This window comes from Podarcis vaucheri (genome assembly GCF_965113315.1).
Source record: "Podarcis vaucheri genome assembly, chromosome: 14".
In the NCBI taxonomy this organism is placed as follows: domain Eukaryota; kingdom Metazoa; phylum Chordata; class Lepidosauria; order Squamata; family Lacertidae; genus Podarcis; species Podarcis vaucheri.
The window spans coordinates 971,671-993,266 of NC_138752.1; the positions used below are offsets into that span (position 1 = coordinate 971,671).

A 21,596-nucleotide genomic window follows, 5' to 3' on the forward strand; every position below is an offset into this window, starting at 1 on the left:
GCTCGGCCTTCTTCCCGAGAGCGCGCCTGCGCCTCTGCCCGGGGCTTCTCTCCCCGCCGCCGCCGCCCCGCTCGCAGGGACTTCTCGCTTCCGCCTCGCCCTTTGCCCTTGGCCGTTTTCTGCTTCAGGCCCTTGTCACTTTCTCCCCCGGGAAGGACCCGGCCCTCCTTTGTCGCGCTGCGCTGGAGTCCGGCGAGGTGGATGTTGCTCATCCCTTCGGGAGGCGCCCCAGAAAGGGGTCCGCGACCCCCGCGAAGGCCGGGAGACACAAACCCCGCTGGGGAGCGTCTCTTCTCCGTTAAAGTTTTCACACTCCTAACTTGTAGCAGAAAAAGTGAACGTTGTCCGTCCTGGCAGAGAAAAAGATACTATACTAATAAATGTAACCCTTTTATTTAAATAAAATGGTCTGTGAGAGTTTTTTTAATCTTGCGTTTCTATAACCTGTCTTGGATAGAACTGAAGGCGGCATACATTGTTGCTATTACTCCATCCGATTGCAGGTGGCTTTGATTAGGTTTCTTAAAGAATGTCTTCTATGCTTTTCAAGCGAATTTCCCAAAGCATCTTAAAAACCAGCAATGTACAACAGCAGTGTAAAATCATGTAATATTTTTAAAAAGCATAGAGCAGCAATAAATGCCCACCCCCCACAAAAAAACAATAAAAGCAGCAGTCAGAAAACGCTTTCCAAATGGAGAATGTCTTTCAGATGTTATCCAGAAAAAGATCAGATTTTCTCCTAGGGGCCAAGGTCTCTTCAAACCCCCCATAAAATTTTTGAGGGGGCCAGGCACCCCCAAAGTTGGTGGGCTTTGCCATTCAAGTGGTGGTGTGGGGGGCCTACCTGGGCCTCCCAAAATTTCATTCACGTTGGCACCCTGTCCCCATTGATAAGGTCTTGACTAAGGATGCACCAGATAGGAAGATCCCTGCTTCTGATCGTAAGGCTCAGACAGTACTTTGCAGAGTAGAAGAGGGCAGGTCCCCGCCCCGAGGAGACCGCCATCTAGTCTTGGTGGCATGGACTAGGACAGGGGTCGGCATTTTTTTTTAGCCGTGGGCCGGTCCACTGTCCCTCAGACCTTGTGGCGGGCTGGAGAAGCGACACCGGGGGGGGAGCTGGAAGAAGAGGTGAGGGGGGCAAGTAGTCCTCCTCCCCAGCCCCAGCTGCTGTGTTTACCTTCCCAGGGGCTGCCGCCACCACCGCTGCTTCTCGTGGGTAGGCAGAGGGAGCTTGTCCGCTCTGCCCCCTGGCCCACAGGAGCACCAGGGCGGCAGCGGCAGAGGGAAGATGAGCGGCGTGAAAGGGCTGGCTCCAGAGAGGGGCTGCTTAAAATGGCACTCAGCCCCCTTCCTCCTCTAGGCAGGGTGCAGAGAAACCAGGAGGAGGGAGGGAGGGAGGGAGGAGGCACTGCCACGGTGTGGGGGGGGATGGAATGGTGCAGGGGGGAAATGGTGCAGCCTGAATGAACAGAATCCCCACACCGATGATCCACAGAGAGTCTGTGGGCCGGATCCTGAAGGGAATTGGGCCTGATCCAGCCCGCAGCCCTTAGTTTGCAGACCCCTAGACTAGGAAGTCTGTTATTTGCTAGTGTCCGCTATCTAAGCATTGACCAGACCCTGACCAATGTGCTTCGTTTCACTTGCATTGTACATATATTACATATGTACATATATTATTACTCCATCCTGGAAAAGTGAACAGATACATGCCCTAGATTTAAACCACCACATATTTCTTAGCTTCTGAAAGTTGTTTTTACTTATGTCAATTTCAGTATATCCTCCAAAGCCCAAACACTAACTAGTCAAATACAGAAATGCAGTAATATGTTTGCTGGATTTTCTTGTTAGCATCTTGGCTGCTTCTAGCAAATTAAATCATGTGTTGCTTTTTTGCCTTGTAAACTAATTCCATATTGCTCCAGAGCAGGGATTCAAGGCAAGTGACTAGCAGAGGGTGGTTGGGCCTCGCGAGGGAGGCCTGGGCTTTGTTGGATGAAGTGGCTTCCTTTGGTTCCCAGGCTCAGCGTCAAGTGCTGCTTTTAACCTTTAAGGCCTAAATGGTTTGGCATCAGCCTACCTGAAACACTGAATTCCCCAAACCTTGAGATCCTCTTTGGAGGGCTGGCTACAGATGCCCCAACTGACCAACACGAGGCAGAGAACCACCTGAGAAAGAGTGTTGTGTTATGTTGTTAATTGTGTTTTGGGGTTTTCCAAAAAAAAAAAAAAAACTTGCACTGGAAAATTCCCAGACGTTTTTCCCAAAAAACTTTTCTATGCAAATTAGGATAAGTTCCAGTGCAATTACACTATGCAAATTAGGGTGGTTTGTATTGGAGTGGGGGGGTTGCATCAGGACATTTTTCTGACACCCTAAAGAGAGATCTAATTTAGTGTGCATATATTTACTTGCATTATTGTTAATGAAGCTAAATTTTTTGAAGCCAAGCAACATGTATTTGCAATTGACATCCATTCATAGTTACTAAAGAACTCATAAAACTGGAAAAAATTCCAATGGAAAATGAATCACTCGGGAAAAATTCCACCACCTGCATCACAATAAATAAATAAATAACTTCCGGGTCCCTTAGTCAAAATTCTCCCAGCAATTTATCTTTCTCTGAATTCTTCAGACCTTTTGAGATCCTAGCTGTGCTTCCTGGAGTCTGTCCCTTTCCCATGCCCTGCTGTCTTCTTCTGATTGTCCTCTTCTACTCCTGAAAACTCTGTTGCTCCTTCTCTCTGCCTCCCCCTCCCTGTGACCTTCCCTCCCAAGGGACTGGCAGTTGGCTTTGGGTGCCACAAGTTGCCATTCTTGACAAGAGGATATGAAAGGAAAGTGGAGTGGGAGAAAGATATCAGCTTGCCCCCGCCCCCAAATGCATTCCATTTCTAGGAAAGCATTCCATTGGGATGTGGTTTTTATATTTTTAATTATTTCCCCCCAGCATTTATTTATATCCTGCTGCTTCATCTTAGTTTTCAAGGTAAAGGTAAAGGTACCCCTGCCCGTACGGGCCAGTCTTGCCAGACTCTAGGGTTGTGTACTCATCTCACTCTATAGGCCGGGAGCCAGTGCTGTCTGCAGTCACTTCCGGGTCAAGTGGCCAGCGTGACAAGCTGCATCTGGCGAGCCAGCACAGCACACGGAATGCCGTTTACCTTCCCGCTGGTAAGCGGTCCCTATTTATCTACTTGCACCCGGAGGTGCTTTCGAACTGCTAGGTTGGCAGGCGCTGGGACCAAACGACGGGAGCGCACCCTGCCGTGGGGATTCGAACCGCCGACCATGCGATCGGCAAGTCCTAGGCGCTGAGGTTTTACCCATAGCGCCACCCGTGTCCCACCGGTAGCTTGCAACAAATTTTCAAGGTAGCTTGCAACAAATTTTAAAGCGCATGCCTCCTAAACTCCCCCTCCCCCCAAAAAAACAGATCAATGGTAAGAACAGAACAGCAAAGGTGCAAACAAAATATATACTGCAGAAAGTGTTAAAATGTATCCGGACTCAGTAAGAAGAATGCTGAAACAATACTCAACTCCATTAAAAACTTGCGTGAACACAACATTTTGAACTGGTACCTAAAAGTCATTTAGAAGGATATGGAGTGAAGATTTGGGAGTGGGGGGAGAACTGCACAACTGAGCTACCTTTGGAAAGGAGATGCCTTTGGTTTCTATCCACTTCTCCTCAAGTTGGGGGGGATCTTAATAATTGGGCAGGTTCATGTCAGAGTTGGCACCAAGCAGCTTAGAATAGGGATGGACAATCATTCACCCCCAACCCCAAGGTGAATTTTTGTGGAGGAAAGTGGTCTAGGGCTGCACGTGCAAAGTGAGTTGACCCAACACACACATTCTCTCTCTCTCTCTCTCTCTCTCTCTCACACACACACACACACACACACCCAGCCACACACAAATGCACACATACACTCTCACACTCACTCACATGCATGCTGTCATGCACACTTTCGCACATGCACAGATTCCCACATGTGTGCACTGTCTCTCTCACACATGTGCTAGCTCTCCTTTCCCTCCTTTCTCAAATTGGTTTCTGTGTGGAGAGGTCTCCTTTCCCAATTCATGGAAAAGAAACCCAGTGATCTGGCCATGGGGGCCAAGACGACTTCTGCTGACAGTTCCCTTCATTCTCCTGCTGAAAAATGAGGAGATTTGCTGCCCCTGTGGATCCTGCTGCCTGAGGCGGTCACCTCACCTTGCCTTATGAGTGGGCCAGCCCACCTCATAAGTAAACTGCTGTAGGCAAAACGGTGCTCTGTCTTTAGTTAAACAGAATTGCAAAGGCTTATTAATGAATGAAAGGACTCCCACTGAGGCCTGTACACTCAGAAAGTGCCCCCCCCCATTGAAGCACTGGGGCTTACTTCCACAGGTCTTGGTTGTGATGCCTTTTCTCAATCAAGATTTATGATGTGCAATTATGTCAAAGCAGCCCCCCTTTCCTCCCTTCTCTTTGCCACACAGCTGGGGCCCTGGACTCTCCGGACAGGATGTGCCTGCATTGTTAAGAGCATTTGACTGTGACACTTGGCACCTGTTTTGGAGGCGCCCCTCCCCCCCTGCAGTTTAATCAAAGAGACCAGATGAGATAATTGGGGAGGAGGAGAGAGGGGAGGGGTTTAGAGGACCCAGTGGAAGACACAAGGAAGGAAGCAGGAGGAAAGTGACACTAGGCAGGTGTGATAGTTGAGATGAGAGCCCTCAGCGGAGTGATTTCATATTTGTATTATGTGATACATATTGAATGATCAGAGTGCTGTAAATGTTACATATATCATTAATATTAATTGTTATTAATCATTATTATTACTAATACTAATGAGTCACCCAGTAAAGATGGAAGGATGCCTTGTTCTATTCCAGGGGTGTCCAACTTGCAAGAGACTCTGAGAAAAAAAAGACAGTGATCTACCCATTCGGGGGGCAGGTCAAAGTTGTTGAGCTTTTTTGGGGGGGGCGCCTTTTTCCTGCCATGAATCAGTGACATCATACCCTTCATCTTTTCACTGATTTCCACTTTTCTTACAGTGTGTGTTTTGGGGGCTTAAGAGGGAGGAGATGTGAATCTAGACTATATTGACCCTGACAAGAGAAACTAGCCGTGCCAGGCTGCAAAATGGCTCCCTCTTTCCCAAAGCATGTTTTCTCAATATGCTTCTCCGTCTGCTTGGTGGCAAGGTCAGTGTAGGGAGTGAAATCCACGCTCAATCATTGCTGTCAGGATTAAAGCCATGTTTTACTTGTGTGTTTGTTTTGTCTTCCCTGCATTTCCCTCCCCACAAAACAAATCTGGAATGGTTTTGTAGCCTCTGATCAGTGTGAGACTCCGACGCTCATGCCTGCCCTTCTGTGATATCCAGAAGCATTATTGCCAGCAACTCCTGAGTAGGAGCCTTCCCACTCCCTCTCCTCCATAAATTTGTCCACCCCTCTTTTAAAGCCATCTAGCTTTGGGAGCATCACTGCCTCCGTAGTTGGACTATGTGCTGCACAAAGAAGGACTTGCTTGAAGCTTCCAGCCTTCAGCCTCATTAGATGTTCATAAGTTCTAGCATTATGAGAGAGGGAGAAAAACTTTTCTTTACTCATTTTCTCCATGCCATGCAAAATTTTATAATCTCCTGTCCAGCCTTCAAAATTTTCCAGGCACATTTTGCGCCTGGCTGTTGGCCACTTGCAACCAAGTGAAGATGCCTGGGCACTAGGATGGTGTCTGGCGTCTTCTCCCTCTGAAGGTGCATCCCTGGGGATCCTTGGATCTGGACTGCTTTCACACACTAGCAGCACATCCTGTAGAATTGTATCTGTGATATTTTATCTGCACAACCTGAATGAATTTCAGGAACCAAAAGTTTGTATTGAAAAATACGGCTTTCGAGCGATCTGGCCTCCATTTTGGTGACTAACCCTGGTTTAAGGAGCCATTTGGTGCCTCACTTATATATCGTGAGTTTCTGCTTCTGTCATGACTCCTTTTGCTCACCTTTTCTCTAACTAAAAAGTCCCAAACACTTTTTAAAGGAGTTGAAGGGCTCTTCCTAGGAAGAAACCTTCTGGTTGATGCAGCAAGAGGCACCTTCTTCTTCTCCACCTTCTAGATGTCTTTCATCATTTAGTAGAATGAGAGCTGAGCCAAAACGCCTAGCCTCATTGCATGATTTCAAGTGTTAAAGACACCTCCCCATGTTCAGCATTGCTTGGCATGCACAGCAAATTTATCCATGTTGTTTTTCATTCCATTTTTCTGTTGCCTTTTCCCTCTTCTTCTGTCCTCGCTTGCCCTGGTTCCCACATGCCTTTCCAGTCAGAATTCCATCTATTTGCGATGTTCAGGCCATGAGTGCTGTTCCTTATGGAACCAAAATGGCCTCACTCACGCACAGGAGGGAGGGAGCAGCAGGTCTGGGGGAAATGTGTGAAGTTTGTGGAAAGATGGGGAAAGAAGTCTAGAAGAAGGAAGCCAAGTCATTGTCTCTCCCACTCACCCACCCCCGCCATCCCCAGTGGTTCAGTGAAGACTGAACTTGCTTGGTGACCATGGAATGCTGAGGGATTTTTTGGGTGCAGATGTAATGGAGTATGTTGCAAAAGGGCATTTTGCTACCGATCCCACTTCTCTGGATAATGTTTCATAGCTTTTGGCCAGTACAGTAAACTTATTGATGATATTTGTTAGTATTTGTATAGCACTTTTAAGTGTTCAGAGTGCTTTGTGTGCATTATTTTAATCCTTACAGCAACCTTAAAGGTAGGCTGACATCAGCATCTCTGTGTTGAAGGTGGGGGCTGAGACCAAGGTTTGCCTAAGGCAAGCTTGTGCCAGAAGTGGGATTTTGAACCTGGATGATAGCGCCATTGTTCATTGTTCATGTCATGGTTTTCCCCAGTGAGTCATGGGAATTGTAGTTTGTTAAGTGTCCCATGGGCTGTCAGGAGACCCCTCACAGAGCTACAGTTCCCGGGATTCTTTGGGGGGGGGGAGCCATGACCACTGACATAGCATTAGGGTGCTTTCAGTGTATGGTGTGAACATGATCGAGATGTGATCAATACAAGGGCACCCAAGCCCAGCAGGTTGGTACTATATGAGCATCACACCCCAGGAAGGATGTTTTTGTAGTGACAACACTAACCTAGTTGTTTTGAGGCTTTGCAAAAGATGGGTCACATAGAAGCCTGAAGTCTTGGCTTACCCAGGGGTCATTCATCTTTACATACTTTTCCCTGTTTACCCAGAAATAGGCATTTTTAGGGAAGGATTGTTGTGCCAAAAGAGAACATTTAGGAGCATAAGAAACTGCTTTGTCTTGAGTCAAACCACTGGGCCATCTATCCCAGTTTTGTCTACACTGACTGGCAGCAACCCTCCAGGTTTTCAGTCAGGGTTGCTGTTGTTGTTGCTATTAAATTAGTATACTGCCTTATACCCGCAGGTCTCAGGGCAGTTGCAACATAAAATCACAATACAAAAACATAATAATAATAATTAATAATAATAATAATTTATTGTACCTCACCTATATGACTGGGTTGCCGCAGCCACTCTGTGCAGCTTCCAGCATATGTAACAACATAGTAAAACCTTTAAAAGCTTCCCTATACAGGGCTGCCTTCAGATGAGTTATATAATTACTCATCTCCTTAACATCTGATGGAAGGGTGTTCCATAGGGTGGGTGCCACTACTGAGAAGGCCCCCTGCAAACGAAAACAACATAAACACCCCCCAAAAAAATCCCCAACAACTTTTAAAATTACATTGGATGTCAATCAGCCAAAGGCCTGGTTAAAGAGGAATGTTTTTGCCTGGCGAATAAAGGTGTATAATGAAGGCGCCAGGTGAACTTCCCTGGGGAGAGCATTCCATAGATGGGGAGCCACTACTGAGAAATCCCCATTCTTGTGTTGCCGCCCTCCAAACCTCTTGAGGAGGCACACAAAGAAGGGCCTCAGAAGATGATCACGGGGTCCAGGAAGGTTCATATGGAAAGAGGTGGTTCACAAAGTATTGTGGTCCTGAGCCGTTTGAGGCTTTATAGGTCAAAACAAGCACTTTGAATTGGGCCTGGACACTAATCGGTAGCCAGTGCAGTCAGACGAGGATCGGTGTAATATGCTCAAACCGTCTTGCTCCAGTGAGCATCCTGGCTGCTGAATTCTGCCCTAGCTGAAGTTTCTGAACCGTCTTCAGAGGCAGCCCTACGTAGAACGCATTGCAGTAATTTAACCTTCAGATTACCAGAGTGTAGAGAACAGTAGTTATGCTCTCCCTGTCCAGATAGGGACGTAGATGGGCCACCAGCCAAAGCTGATGGAAGGCACTCTGGGCCACTGAGGCCACCTGAGCCTTGAGCGACAGCAAAGGATCCAGGAGGACCCCCAGGCTATGAACCTGCTCCTTCAGAGGAAACATAACCCCATCAAGAGCAGGCGACCTCCCACCTATCTGGTCTAGGGAACCCCCCACCAACAGAGCCTCAGTCGTATCTGGATTGGGCTTCTGTTTCTTGGCTCTCATCCAGTCCACTACCAAGACTGGTCCAGCACTTCCACTGCCTCACCTGCAGATGTCAAGGAGAAATAGAGCTGAGTGTCATCAGCGTACTGCTGACAACGTACTCCGATCCTGCGGATAACCCCACCTAGTGGTTTCATGTAGATGTGTTAAACAACGTGGGGGATAGGATTGAGCCCTGAGGAACTCCATGGGGCTGAAAAACATTCCCCAAGTAACACCCTCTAGGAACAACCATCCAAGTAGGACTGGAACCACCGCAAAGCGATGCCGCCCACCCTTAGTTAGGAGTGTCGCTCCAGAAGGATGCCATGGTCGATGGTATCAAAAGCCACTGAGAGGTCAAGAACAATGAACAGGGACATGTTTCCCTTGTCTTTCTCTTGACAGAGGTCATCATACAGGGCAACCAAAGCAATTTCTGTGCCAAAACCGGGCCTAAACCCTGACTGAAATGGATTCAGAAAATCAGTTTCTTCCAAAAGTGTGTGGATCTGGTCTGCAACCACTCGCTCCAGAACCTTGCCCAGGAAAGGGAGATTAGCAACTGGCCAGTAGTTAGTTTTTCTGAATCCAGGGAAGGTTTCTTAAGGAGTGGTTTTAGCACTGCCTCCTTCAAACAGGTGGGGACCACCCCGTCTTGTAAAGAGGCATTGATCACCTCCCTGACCCAGCCAGCTGTTCCCTCCCTGCTGGTTTTTATCAGCCGGGAGGGACAAAGGTCTAGAGCGCAAGTGGTCGCCCTGACTGATCCGAGCACCTTGGCCACATCCTTGAAACTCGGCCACAACTGAAACTCAGCCAACACAACAGGACTAGACTGTGCTCTGGACACCCCGTGAGATGCATCTGCTATAACAGCAGAGTCACGGTCTTGGTGGATGCAAGTGATATTATCTTCAAAATGCCTTGCAAACGAGTCACAGCGAGCTACTCTTGGTTCTCCCACCCCCTTTGGGCCAGCCTGGAAAAGGCCTGGAAAAGCTCTGCCAGATGGCATAATGAGGATGCAATGGAGGCAGCAAAGTAGAATCATAGAGACATAGAATTGTGGAGTTAGAAGGGTCAGGGGTGGATTTGATTTAAATCAAATCGATTTAAATCATGATTAAATAACGATTAAAAAAATATAAAAAAATAATAACGATTTAAATCACTAGTCACTAAGACTTGATTTAATTTTATTTTTTTTACAGAAAGACACATAATTGCTTTTATAATCTTAATATTTACAAAAAGATGAAGGTTTAATTTTTGGAATAATAAATTTTCAGAGTAGTTTTTACAGTTATATCGAAAATTACTGATTTGGTTACACTATTAGAAATACATTGACAGATAATTATGAAATTATTGTGAGGTTTAATAAGTTAACTGTTTCTATTTGGACAACTTTTCTGCTGTACTGTATTGGAAGGAGAAAAACAATAATTTCCTTAATAACAATTTAAACAATTTATTTAAATAAAACAATAACATTATAGCATATTGTCAGGGGTTCAGGAGCAGAGACGCAGAGAAGGGAGGAAGCAGAGAGCGAGGGGGAGGAATCCGAAGGGAAAATGAGTGATGATGACGACCCGAGATCTCCAAGCCTAAGCAGTGAGTCAGAGGACTCCCAAAAGGGAGCCCCAGTGAGCAGAGCAAGGGGGGGATCCGGGGGGACACCCCAGGAGGAAGGGAACAGAGGAGATTCAGAGAGTAGCAGCTGGAAGTCGGGACCCACGCTCATAACTGAGGGCGGCAGCAGCTGGAAGTCGGGACCCACGCTCAAGACTGAGAGCAGCAGGGAGGAAGGTAGCCAGGCATCGGGTTCAGGAGGCTGTCAGCAGGAGGGAGGGCACGAGTCAGGGGTGGTCACGCCCTCCTCAGAGAGCGAGGCAACGGTTAAGAGGAAAGTAGAGAGTTGGGCGTGCGCGCCAAGTTCAAATGCAGCGGAAGCTGGAGCAGTAAGCAGCCCGGAGAGTGAGCCAGGTCCTAAAGCCCGCCGCAAGGAGGCAGAAGGATCAGGGGGGTCAGCGTCAGAGGAGAGTAGAAGGGAGGAGGCCCAGGGGGGCAGAAGGACCCAGAGACGTAGGGAGAGGCGAAGGAGGTGGAGCAAGGCTAGGGTATTAAGCTGGTGTGCAAGAGGCGGGGACTCAGACGGGTCTTCGCCGACCTAGGGCAGAAGGTGTAGAGCTGCACGCTGCAGTTCGGAAATGAAACCTGTAACTTAATAAAGACTCTTATAAAGTGAACGCTGGCGGACTTGGTCCTATGTGAGCTGGGACTGGGTGGCAGCTCTGACAGTAAGACCCGTCTCATAAAAGCTTCGGACACCTGATATCTCGCAGCGGAGAGAGAGGCAGCTGGAGGAGGGGATCGGTGTTTGGGAGCAAGCTCACGACGGTTAGCAGAGATGACGGAAGCAGAGACAGTTGCAGCGCTGCAACAGGCAGTTACCCAATTGAACGCGGAGGTACTGGCATCCAAGAAGAGGGAGGAGGATGCGGCAGCCGCCTACAGAGATCTCCACGCCAGGTTTGAAGCATGGGTTAAACACGGGCAGCCAGGACCCAGACCGGAGGGGGTTGGGTTGGCACGGAGAGCAGGAGGGCTTGTGGCCCACTTCGATGGGAATTTACAACAGTACCCCAATTTTCGAGCAGACGTAATGTGCACACTGCAACTGCTGGCAAAAGACTTTAGAGATGAGGAAGAGAAAGTGGGGTTCATACTATCCCATTTGCATGGGGATGCCAAAGCGTGGCTACGCAATTTGTGGAGGGATAAAGATCCGGCGCTTCAGAATGCAGATGCCTTTATCAAAGCGATGGATGCGTGTTTTTTGTCTACTATTGATGTGGATCTTGCCCGACGGGAGATTCATGGACTAAAACAAGGGAGGGCAAGCGTCCGGCAGTACCACGCCCGCTTTTTTGCGCTGGTCAGTGCCTTAGAGTGGGACCGGGATTCGCCCCCTGTCAGAGACCTGTTCTGGGAGGGTCTAAGCTCTGCGGTCAAGGATGAGATTGCAAGGGGGGAGAGGCCCCGAAGCACGCAGGAGGTGGTCCAAAGGGCGCTGACTGTGGGGGTGAGGCTGGAAGAACGTCCATGGTGCAAAGATGAAGGACGTGGAGGGCGTGAAGCAGCGAGAAGTTTCTCTTTCGTTCCAAGAGAAGCAGCGCGTGCGCAATCCACACCTCCGCCTGGAGGGGGAGGGGAACCGATGGAGGTTGGAGGTGCAAGGGCTCAGTCAGCAGCCAGAGCCCAAGCACCGACAGCAGTGAAAGCGAAGCCTCCTAGAGGGAACAGGAAGTGTTACATCTGCGAGGATCCAGGCCATTTGGCGAAAGAGTGTCCCCGGAGGCTCCACAAGCACACTGCAGCCTCAGCAATGGTGACTGCAGCAACGCAGCAAGGAGAACCACAGCAGGGAAACGGCGATGTCTGGCTGGAGACAGAGGCACTGGGGCCCAGCCAGACGCATCAGTGAAGCAGTCCCCAGCGATCTTGCAACCCACGGACCCCCTCCCACCCAAACCAGTAGTGCAGCTCACAGCATCTCTCCAGCTACCCGATGGCGTCACTATCGAAGTGCCGCTTTCTGTGGATTCTGGAAGCAACGCAGACTTTATAGCGCAGGATTTTGTGGAGCAGCACGCTATACAGCTACTGCCTGCCACTCTGCCCCTGCAAGTCGTCACAGTGGATGGCAGAGAGTTGCTAGGGGGGCAGGTGGTGAAGCAAACGCCACCGATGGTGATGCGCCTTGGCAACCACAGGGAAGTCATCAGTTTTAATGTCACCCAACTGTCGGACACGCCCATTGTGTTGGGCATGAGTTGGCTGGACAGGCACAGTCCGACACTGGCTTGGTACCAGAGACAGCTGATCTTCGGCTCCTCTTATTGCGCAGAACACTGCATCCTGCCCAGACAGGAGGGAGAGGAGGAGGAATCACAACTGCAGTTGGGAACGTTGCAAGCAGTCCCCCACAAATACGCAGACTTTCTGGAGGTCTTCTGCGAGAAAGAGGCTGACAAGCTACCACCGCACAGGCAATATGACTGCAAGATTGACCTCCTACCAGGGGCGACGCTGCCGAAAGGGAAGCTGTATTCCATGTCTGAGGACGAATTACAGGAACTCAAACAGTTCATAGATCACAATTTGCAGCGCGGTTTCATCCGGGAGTCCAGGGCAGTAGGGGGCAGTCCTGTTTTCTTCGTGAAGAAGAAGGACACGCCCCAAAAAAGACTGGTGGTGGATTTTCGCCTCTTAAACAAGATGACCAAGCCTTCTGATTTCCCCATGCCCAGGATTGACGACCTACTAGCGACGGTGCGCAAGGGACGCGTGTTCACCAAGTTGGACCTGCGAGGTGCGTACAATCTCATCCGCATGAGGGAGGGCGATGAGTGGAAGACAGCCATGTTCACGCCTCTGGGCACCTACGAATACAGAGTGATGCCGTTTGGATTGCAAAACGGTTCTCACTGTTTCCAAGCTTTCATGCATCATGTGTTGGCGGGGCTCCTTTACAAGAAGTGCGTCTGCTTTCTGGATGACATCCTGATATTCTCCGACTCGCAGCAAGCCCATGACCAAGATGTTCGGGAGGTGCTGAAGAGGCTGCAGCAGCATAGACTGTACGCCAAACTGGAGAAGTGCCAGTTCGACACGACGGAGGTGGATTTCTTGGGTTACAAGTTGTCGGACAAGGGGCTAGCCATGGACAGCGCCAAGGTTCGTGCGGTGTTGGATTGGAAGAGCCCGCGCAATCGGAAGGAGGTCCAGCGGTTTGTCGGCTTCGCCAACTTCTATCGCAAGTTTATCAAGGGGTTCGCGATGCAGACGGCGGCCATTACGGACACGCTAAGCTCCAAGAAAAAGAAATTCATCTGGACGGAGCAGGCGGAGCAGTCCTTTCAGGCACTCAAGCGTCTCTTCGCGTCGGAAGAGCAACTGCTGCATATCGACCCCAGCAGACCGATGCGGGTAGAGACAGACGCGTCCGATAGAGCAGTGGGAGCTGTCCTGCTGCAAAGGGACCCACAGGGGGTCTGGAGGCCGGGAGCGTTCTACTCCAGAAAGCTCAGCAAGTCGGAGCAGAACTACACCATCTGGGACAGGGAGTTGCTGGCCATTCATGCAGCTTTCAAGGCGTGGAGGCACTTCCTGATCGGCGCCAAGCACACGGTGCAGGTCTGCACGGATCACAAGAATCTGGAGCACTGGCGTACGGCTCAGTTCCTGAACCAGAGGCAGATACGTTGGGCAGAGTTCTTTGCTGACTTCAATTTCCGAATAGAGTACGTCCCAGGCGACACCAACGTCATGGCGGATGCACTGTCCCGCAAACCGCAATACCTCGAAGAGGCGACGCCAGCGGCAGCCATGCACATCTTCGCGCCAACAGCGTGGGCATGCGCTTCAGCCACAGTAGACCTGGATGCGGTGCGGCGGGCGTTGCAGGACGACTCCTTCGCGCAGGCGAAGATGGCAGAGGTGCACAAGGGCACGGCGAAGGGCGACGAGTTCCAGATACGAGACGGCTTGCTCTTACGTAAAGGGGCCATCTACGTGCCGGGAGACGAACTTCGCGCCAGGGTACTGCAGCAGCTGCACGACGCACCCACGGCCGGGCACTTTGGCACGGAAAAAACGGTGGAATTAGTCGCAAGGGACTTTTGGTGGCCCAGACTGAGAGGGGAAGTCGCGGACTACGTTGCGAGGTGCGACACCTGCCAGAGGGCCAAGCCGGTGCACAAACCGCCGGCGGGACTGCTGGAACCGCTGCAAACGCCGTTTGAACCGTGGGAGAGAGTGGCCCTGGACTTTGTTACGGATCTACCCAGCTCGAGAGGCAAGACAGCTGTACTAGTGGTGGTGGACTTGTTCACCAAGATGGCACATTTCATTCCGTGTGCGAAGGTGGCCACGGCGGAACAAACCGCCAAACTGTTCATAGATCACGTGTTCAAAGTGCATGGTCTGCCGCGGTCTATCCTGTCCGACCGCGGGCGCCAGTTCGTCTCGAATTTCTGGCAGAAGCTGATGAGTTTTCTAAATGTCAAGGTCGATCTGGCATCAGCAAGACACCCGCAGACCAACGGGCAAGCAGAGAGGGTCAATGCCATCATGCAGCAGTACCTGAGATGCTATGCCAATCAACAACCTGCGACCTGGGTGGATTACCTGCCGCTCGCCGAGTTCGCTTACAACAACACGAAGCACGTGTCCACAGGGGTGACGCCGTTCTTCGCCAACAATGGGAGGAATCCCAGAACCTTCCCGGGACGGGAGAGAGTGGGGGGCGGAGAACCACAGACGGCGGACGCGTTCGCGTCAGAGTTGCAGGCGGTACACGATCAACTCAGACGGCAGCTGGAGCTAGCTAAGCACGCCTACAAGGTGCAAGCTGACAAGCACAGGCGGGTTGGCGAAGAGATCCAAGTGGGAGACTGGGTCTGGTTGGCAGCCCACGCAGTGCCGACCAGGTCACTGGCCAAGAAGAAGTTGGGGCACAAGCAAATTGGTCCGTACCAAGTCGAAGCACAAATCAACCCGGTAGCCTTCCGACTGGCGCTGCCGGAGGGTTCCAGAATGCATCCGGTGTTCCACAGGTCGGTGCTCACTCCCTACAAGGCACCTCACAGATTCCAGGAGCCAGGGACGGCACCGAGTCCGTTCCGGGAGCGGACGGAGACGCGAGGGGTGACGCAGCAAGACCCCATCAACGAGGTCACGGAGATTTTGGACTCCAGATGGGGGGAAGAGGGAGTCGAATACCTCTTAGCCAGAGAGGGCACCCGGGCCAGCGCCAATAGCTGGGTGCCAGACTACGCTTTGGAGGAACCCCTGCTCAAGGACGAGTTTCATGCCCTTTTCCCACACAGACCCATGCCAGCGAGCTTCTTCGACGACTGGCTGTTCACGCCCACACTTTCTTCCAGCACGTTCCATGGATTCGACTCGGACGGGGAACCCGCACTGAGCACACGTTCCCCAGAAGGATCGCCGGCGGGTTCGGCGTCAGACACCTCGTATTGGTGGGACGATCGACCGGAGGAGCAATGGCGCCGGAAGTGGCTGGAGATGCCAGGTCGAGCGACCGACGCAGAGACTGACATGGACGTGTTCGGGGAGGACCTTGGGTTCGAGCACGGCGGTACAGAGATGGAAGCGGAACAGGTCAACGTCGGCGACCGCGAGGAGGAAGACTCGGAGGTCTTCAGTTGGCGGCCAACCACGGGGAGCGAACTGTATCCGGCATTCCCTCCCGTGATGATGGAGCACCCAGCACCCACACCTGAAAGCGGGGAGGGGGGAAGGGGGGGCTTCGAGGGGGGGATGGATGTCAGGGGTTCAGGAGCAGAGACGCAGAGAAGGGAGGAAGCAGAGAGCGAGGGGGAGGAATCCGAAGGGAAAATGAGTGATGATGACGACCCGAGATCTCCAAGCCTAAGCAGTGAGTCAGAGGACTCCCAAAAGGGAGCCCCAGTGAGCAGAGCAAGGGGGGGATCCGGGGGGACACCCCAGGAGGAAGGGAACAGAGGAGATTCAGAGAGTAGCAGCTGGAAGTCGGGACCCACGCTCATAACTGAGGGCGGCAGCAGCTGGAAGTCGGGACCCACGCTCAAGACTGAGAGCAGCAGGGAGGAAGGTAGCCAGGCATCGGGTTCAGGAGGCTGTCAGCAGGAGGGAGGGCACGAGTCAGGGGTGGTCACGCCCTCCTCAGAGAGCGAGGCAACGGTTAAGAGGAAAGTAGAGAGTTGGGCGCGCGCGCCAAGTTCAAATGCAGCGGAAGCTGGAGCAGTAAGCAGCCCGGAGAGTGAGCCAGGTCCTAAAGCCCGCCGCAAGGAGGCAGAAGGATCAGGGGGGTCAGCGTCAGAGGAGAGTAGAAGGGAGGAGGCCCAGGGGGGCAGAAGGACCCAGAGACGTAGGGAGAGGCGAAGGAGGTGGAGCAAGGCTAGGGTATTAAGCTGGTGTGCAAGAGGCGGGGACTCAGACGGGTCTTCGCCGACCTAGGGCAGAAGGTGTAGAGCTGCACGCTGCAGTTCGGAAATGAAACCTGTAACTTAATAAAGACTCTTATAAAGTGAACGCTGGCGGACTTGGTCCTATGTGAGCTGGGACTGGGTGGCAGCTCTGACACATATGTATCAATGTTTGTTAACTGATGTGGTTAAATGATTTTTTTAAAAAAAAACACACCTTAGACTGAATTTTAGCACACATGAAAAACTTAAAGCAAATCCTTATTTCCTGATGAGGACTATAATGTAACTTAAATAGAAAACTATCCTTAGAAAGATTTTCCCTCCAAAAGCATTTTTTTAAAAAAATCCAATTTAAATTTAAAAATGTGATTTTATATATATATATATATATATATATATATATATATATATATATATATATAAAAAAATTGATTTTTATCCACTCTGCCAAGGGTCATCTAGTCCAGCCCCTGCAATGCAGGAAACTCAGCTAAAGCATCCCTGACAGATGGCCACCCGACCTCTGCTTAGTCCACCACCTCCCAAGGGAGTGTGTTCCACTGCCTAACAGCTCTTACTGTCAGAAAGTTGTTTAGTCTGATGTTTAGTCTGATGTTTAGTCAGAATCTCCTTTCTTGTAACTTGAAGACATTGGTTTGAGTCCTACCCTCCAGAGCAGGAGAAAACAAGCTTGTTCCTCTTTCGTGTGGTAGCCCTTCAGATATTGGAAGATGGCTATCATATCTCCTCTCAGTCTCCTCTTTTCCGGACTAAACATCTCCAGCTCTCTCAACCATTCTTCATAAGGCTTGGTTTCCAGACCCCTGATCATCTTGGCTGCCCTCTGCACATGTTCCGATTTGTCAACATCTTTCTTAAATTGTCCAGAATTGGACACAGGACTCCCAGTATTGTCAGACCAATACAGAATAGAACAGTACTGTTACTTCCTTTGATCCAGACATTAGACTTCTGTTTTGACTGGCTGAAGATCTTTTGTTGGAAGTTCCCTGTGTTTTCATGCCAGCCACTTTGACCACCTTCCTGCTTTCCACAGTGGCCGGTCAATTGCCTGCAGGAAGCTCATACTTTTTTTTGGATGCAACAACTTTTTGGTACTGGCTCTCCCAACAGTGGTTCTGTGCTTAACTGGGGCTGGGAGGGGATCCAGATTCAGATACATGCTCAGCCCTGAAGTTTACTGGGGTGACCTTGGGCTGCTCACCATCTCTCAATCTAAGCTGCACTGCAGGGCTGTTGTGGAAGAAGGACCATGTATATTGTCATGTTCATTGGAGGAAAGGCAGGAAATAAATGAAATAAATCATTTTGTACACAAGTCAAACAGTCAAGCCCTCTTCTCAGCAACCCCCATAAAAAGGGCCCCCAGTGCAGCGGCATATAGGTGTTGGTAAGATGGCTACTGTCTTCAGGCTTAAAGTATACAAGACAGAACACAAAAGGAAATGGGATTGGGGAGCGAGGAGGGCAGGGGGAGAAATGAAAGCTAAAGTGCTGGCTACAGAGAGAGCATTTGAATGACCAGCTGGAATGGAAAGGTTCCATTTAGCCTTCATGTTCACCTGCCAAGACCTTAATGAAAGGTTTCTGTGTTTGCAGGATGCACAGATAGCAGGAAAGCTCTGGGAGCTGTGGGTTTTCTTCTTTAAGCCTTAAGCTTTTTAAGCTGCTGGTTGCTTTTAAACAAAGTATTTTCAAGGAACGCCTGGTGCGAATTGAGTGGGATAATCCGCAGCATATAACCAACATACTTAAGTCTAATTAATGCATGAAGGGGTTAATACCATAGAGTAAGCTGTCGTGCCAAGCTCAGCTAAGTCCACTTTCCCTCGCCTTGGGACAGGTGCACCATAAAAGGATGTCACATAGAGGAGGGAGAAAGGTTGTTTTCTGCTGCTCCGGAGAAGCGGACACGGAGCAATGGATCCAAACTACAAGAAAGAAGATTCCACCTAAACATTAGGAAGAACTTCCTGACAGTAAGAGCTGTTCGACAGTGGAATTTGCTGCCAAGGCGTGTGGTGGAGTCTCCTACTTTGGAGGTCTTTAAGCAGAGGCTTGACAACCATATGTCAGGAGTGCTCTGATGGTGTTTCCTGCTTGGCAGGGGGTTGGACTCGATGGCCCTTGTGGTCTCTTCCAACTCTATGATTCTATGATCTGGGGGGATTGAGGCCCCCCTCGATTTTCAAGGAGGGAGCCGGGGCCCCTCAAAATTTCCCAGTGGCCATGTGCACATGCCACAAGGTGTGGTCACATCACGTGCGCTAGCCATGAGGCATTCTCACAACATGTCAGCATGCCCTGCGGCATGCACACACAGCATACTGACACTGCGTGGCCCCGGCAGTCATGGGGGCAAGGCAGTGAGCTTGCCTCTGGAGGAACTAGGTAATTAAACCTTTGCTCCCCTTTCAGTCTACCTTCATTCATTCAACTTGTTTTTATTATTGCTTGTTAGCCGCCCTGAGCCCACCCTTGGCTGGGGAGGGCGGGGTATAAATAAAAATTATTATTATTATTATTATTATTATTATTATTATTATTATTATTACCTGAGAAGCTCATTGTGTGAAGAGGCTCAGCTGCTTGCTTCAGCTCAGACCACATGGCTCTCAGAAGCCACTCTTGAGTTCCTATACCAATACTTTAGGAACTTTCACTGCTCTGTAACTAAGTAAGTTTTACTGCCTGTGCAACTTTTTCCACACATAACTTGCCATGTGTGGTCTTTTTATGTGCTGGGGGAAGAGGAAAACTTTGGAAGGAACTCACAAGGGCATATTTTAAAAGGTCCAACAGCCTATATTTCCACGCTTTTCTTTGCTTTATATTTTGTGAAAGGCTTCTCCACAGAAATTTCAAGACTTGAGAAAGACCTAATACAAACACAAAAAAGTCTCTCTCTAAAATGTACAAATTTCTCCTTGACTGGGAGGTCAAAGAGGAAGAAGTAAAATCTGTTAAGGTACAATGGACCAGAGATTTTGGCTACAACATCCAAATGGAATCATGGGAAAGGTTGTGGAGGGAGAAAGAGAATTTCATGAAAATGCTCTACAGGTGGTACTTAACACCTGTAAAACTGGCCAAAATGTATAAATCTAGGTCAAACATCTGCTGGAGGTACTATGACCAACATGTGGTGGAACTGCAGGGGGGGGAAAGGAATTTTGGGGAACTATATATAACTAACTTTTAAAAATGTTTAAATGTTCCTTTCCTAAGAAGCCTGAAGCCTTCCTGTTAGCTATAATGAGCAATGAAATTTCAAAAAGGGTAAGGAAAAAAATTATTTTTGCAGTAGCAGCAGCAAGAATTCTGGTTGCTAAGGTATGGAAAGGAGATTCTACTCTCTCAAAATTAGACTGGCATAATAAAATGTTAGAACATGCAGAGCTAGCAAGATTCCGAGACCATACCGATCAAATATTTAATAAAGAGTGGAATATTTACAGAGAATATCTACAAGAAATCTGTAATAATAAGTGTAATAATCTAAATTATTTCGCAGGCCTGAATTGACTTCTGCATGAAATAAGAGAATTTTACAAAATTAACACAACTGAACAACCTATGAGAGATAAAGTTAAGTGTGCAGTTGTAATGTAATTTAGGAACCACAATGGGGGGGACTGGAAGTCATGTCGGAATTTGTGATGTGTGAATTCAGTCTTTTCTTTTTTTGCAATGTGTGTTGATTTTGGATTGCGTTTTGTTGATCATTGTGTTTTGTTTTGTTTTGTTTTGTTTTGTTTTTAAAACTAACAACACATTTTTTAAAAAAATTGTTGTAGCTTGCCCTGGGACCTCAGCATGAAGGACCGTGATGATGATTTTAATTAACGGTGTCTTTTTCTTTTCTCTTCTCTCCGGAACAGGCAACCAAGCAATTCCTTGAAGAGATTAACAAGTGGACAGTCCAATACAATGTGTCTCCCCTCTCTTGGAATGTGGCAGTCAAATTCCTCATGGCCAGGAAATTCGATGTCCTGCGAGCGATCGAGCTCTTCCATTCCTACAGGGTAAGGGGATCAATTCCTCCCCAGAAATGGAGGGAGAGAGCTGGAGAGACCTCATGGCTCACGAGGAGACCCTTCCAGGAGCCCAAAGGGACTTCAGGGAGGGCGGAGGAGAGGGCTTTGTGGAGGCTGCTCAGCCTCCCTGCCTAACAGCTGATGTGAAGGGTTGCCTGGCAGCTGCCACTTTTCACGTCCCAGAGCTTCAGTTCCAATTGCGGTTATTTTGGGTACAATATTTTTAATCTGGCTTGCAGAGAGAGTGCATTTAAAGCAGGGGCCGGCAACCTGAGGCCTGTGGGCCAGATGTGGCCCAATCGCCTTCTCAATCCGGCCTGCGAACAGTCCAGGAATCAGCGTGTTTTTACATGAGTAGAATGTGTCCTTTTATTTAAAATGCATCTCTGGGTTATTTGTGGGGCATAGGAATTCGTTCATATCCACCCCCCCAAAAAATATAGTCTGGCCCCCCACATGGTCTGAGGGATGGTGGACCGGCCCCCTGCTGAAAAAGGTTGCTGACCCCTGATTTAAAGGGTATCTAGAGGGTGCTTCCACTTACGTGATTTTCACTTATGTGCCAGAACATGTGGGGAGTTGCCTGTACTAAAAAAGATTAAAATTTCTATCAGCATTTCAAAGCATCTGGGGAGGCCTGTCTAAACAAAAATGTTTTCAGCAGCTGCTGCTGGACTCCAGCTCCACTCAGCCCCACCCAGAGGGCTACCGGTCTGAGCGGACGAAGGATCCCCACCTTGGTTGCAGACAATAACAGAGTGTTTTCTTTCCTCCTAGGAAACCAGGCTGAAGGAAGGGATCGTGAAGCTGAAGCCTCATGAGGAACCTCTCCGCTCAGAGCTGCTTAGTGGGAAGTTCACCATCCTGGTGAGTACGGTGCTTTGCTTGGGCAGACAGAGCTGTGGATAACTGTGGAAGTTGGGCTTCCTGTTTGCGGAGGCAGGGGACACATGTCTCCACAGTGTGGTTTTAGATCATAGAATCATAAAATTGTAGA

General features: G+C 49.5%; 1 protein-coding gene across 2 annotated transcripts in view; it reads left to right on the forward strand.

Annotated features, from left to right (window-relative positions):
• Positions 1-21,596, forward strand: part of PTPN9 (protein tyrosine phosphatase non-receptor type 9) — an 82,208-nt gene that overhangs the window by 1,081 nt on the left and 59,531 nt on the right. For both annotated transcript variants that reach the window (XM_082198070.1, XM_082198071.1), the window contains exons 2-3: positions 20,444-20,587; positions 21,377-21,466. In XM_082198070.1, the coding sequence (XP_082054196.1) occupies positions 20,444-20,587; positions 21,377-21,466 (234 nt within the window). The remainder of the gene's footprint in view (positions 1-20,443; positions 20,588-21,376; positions 21,467-21,596) is intronic.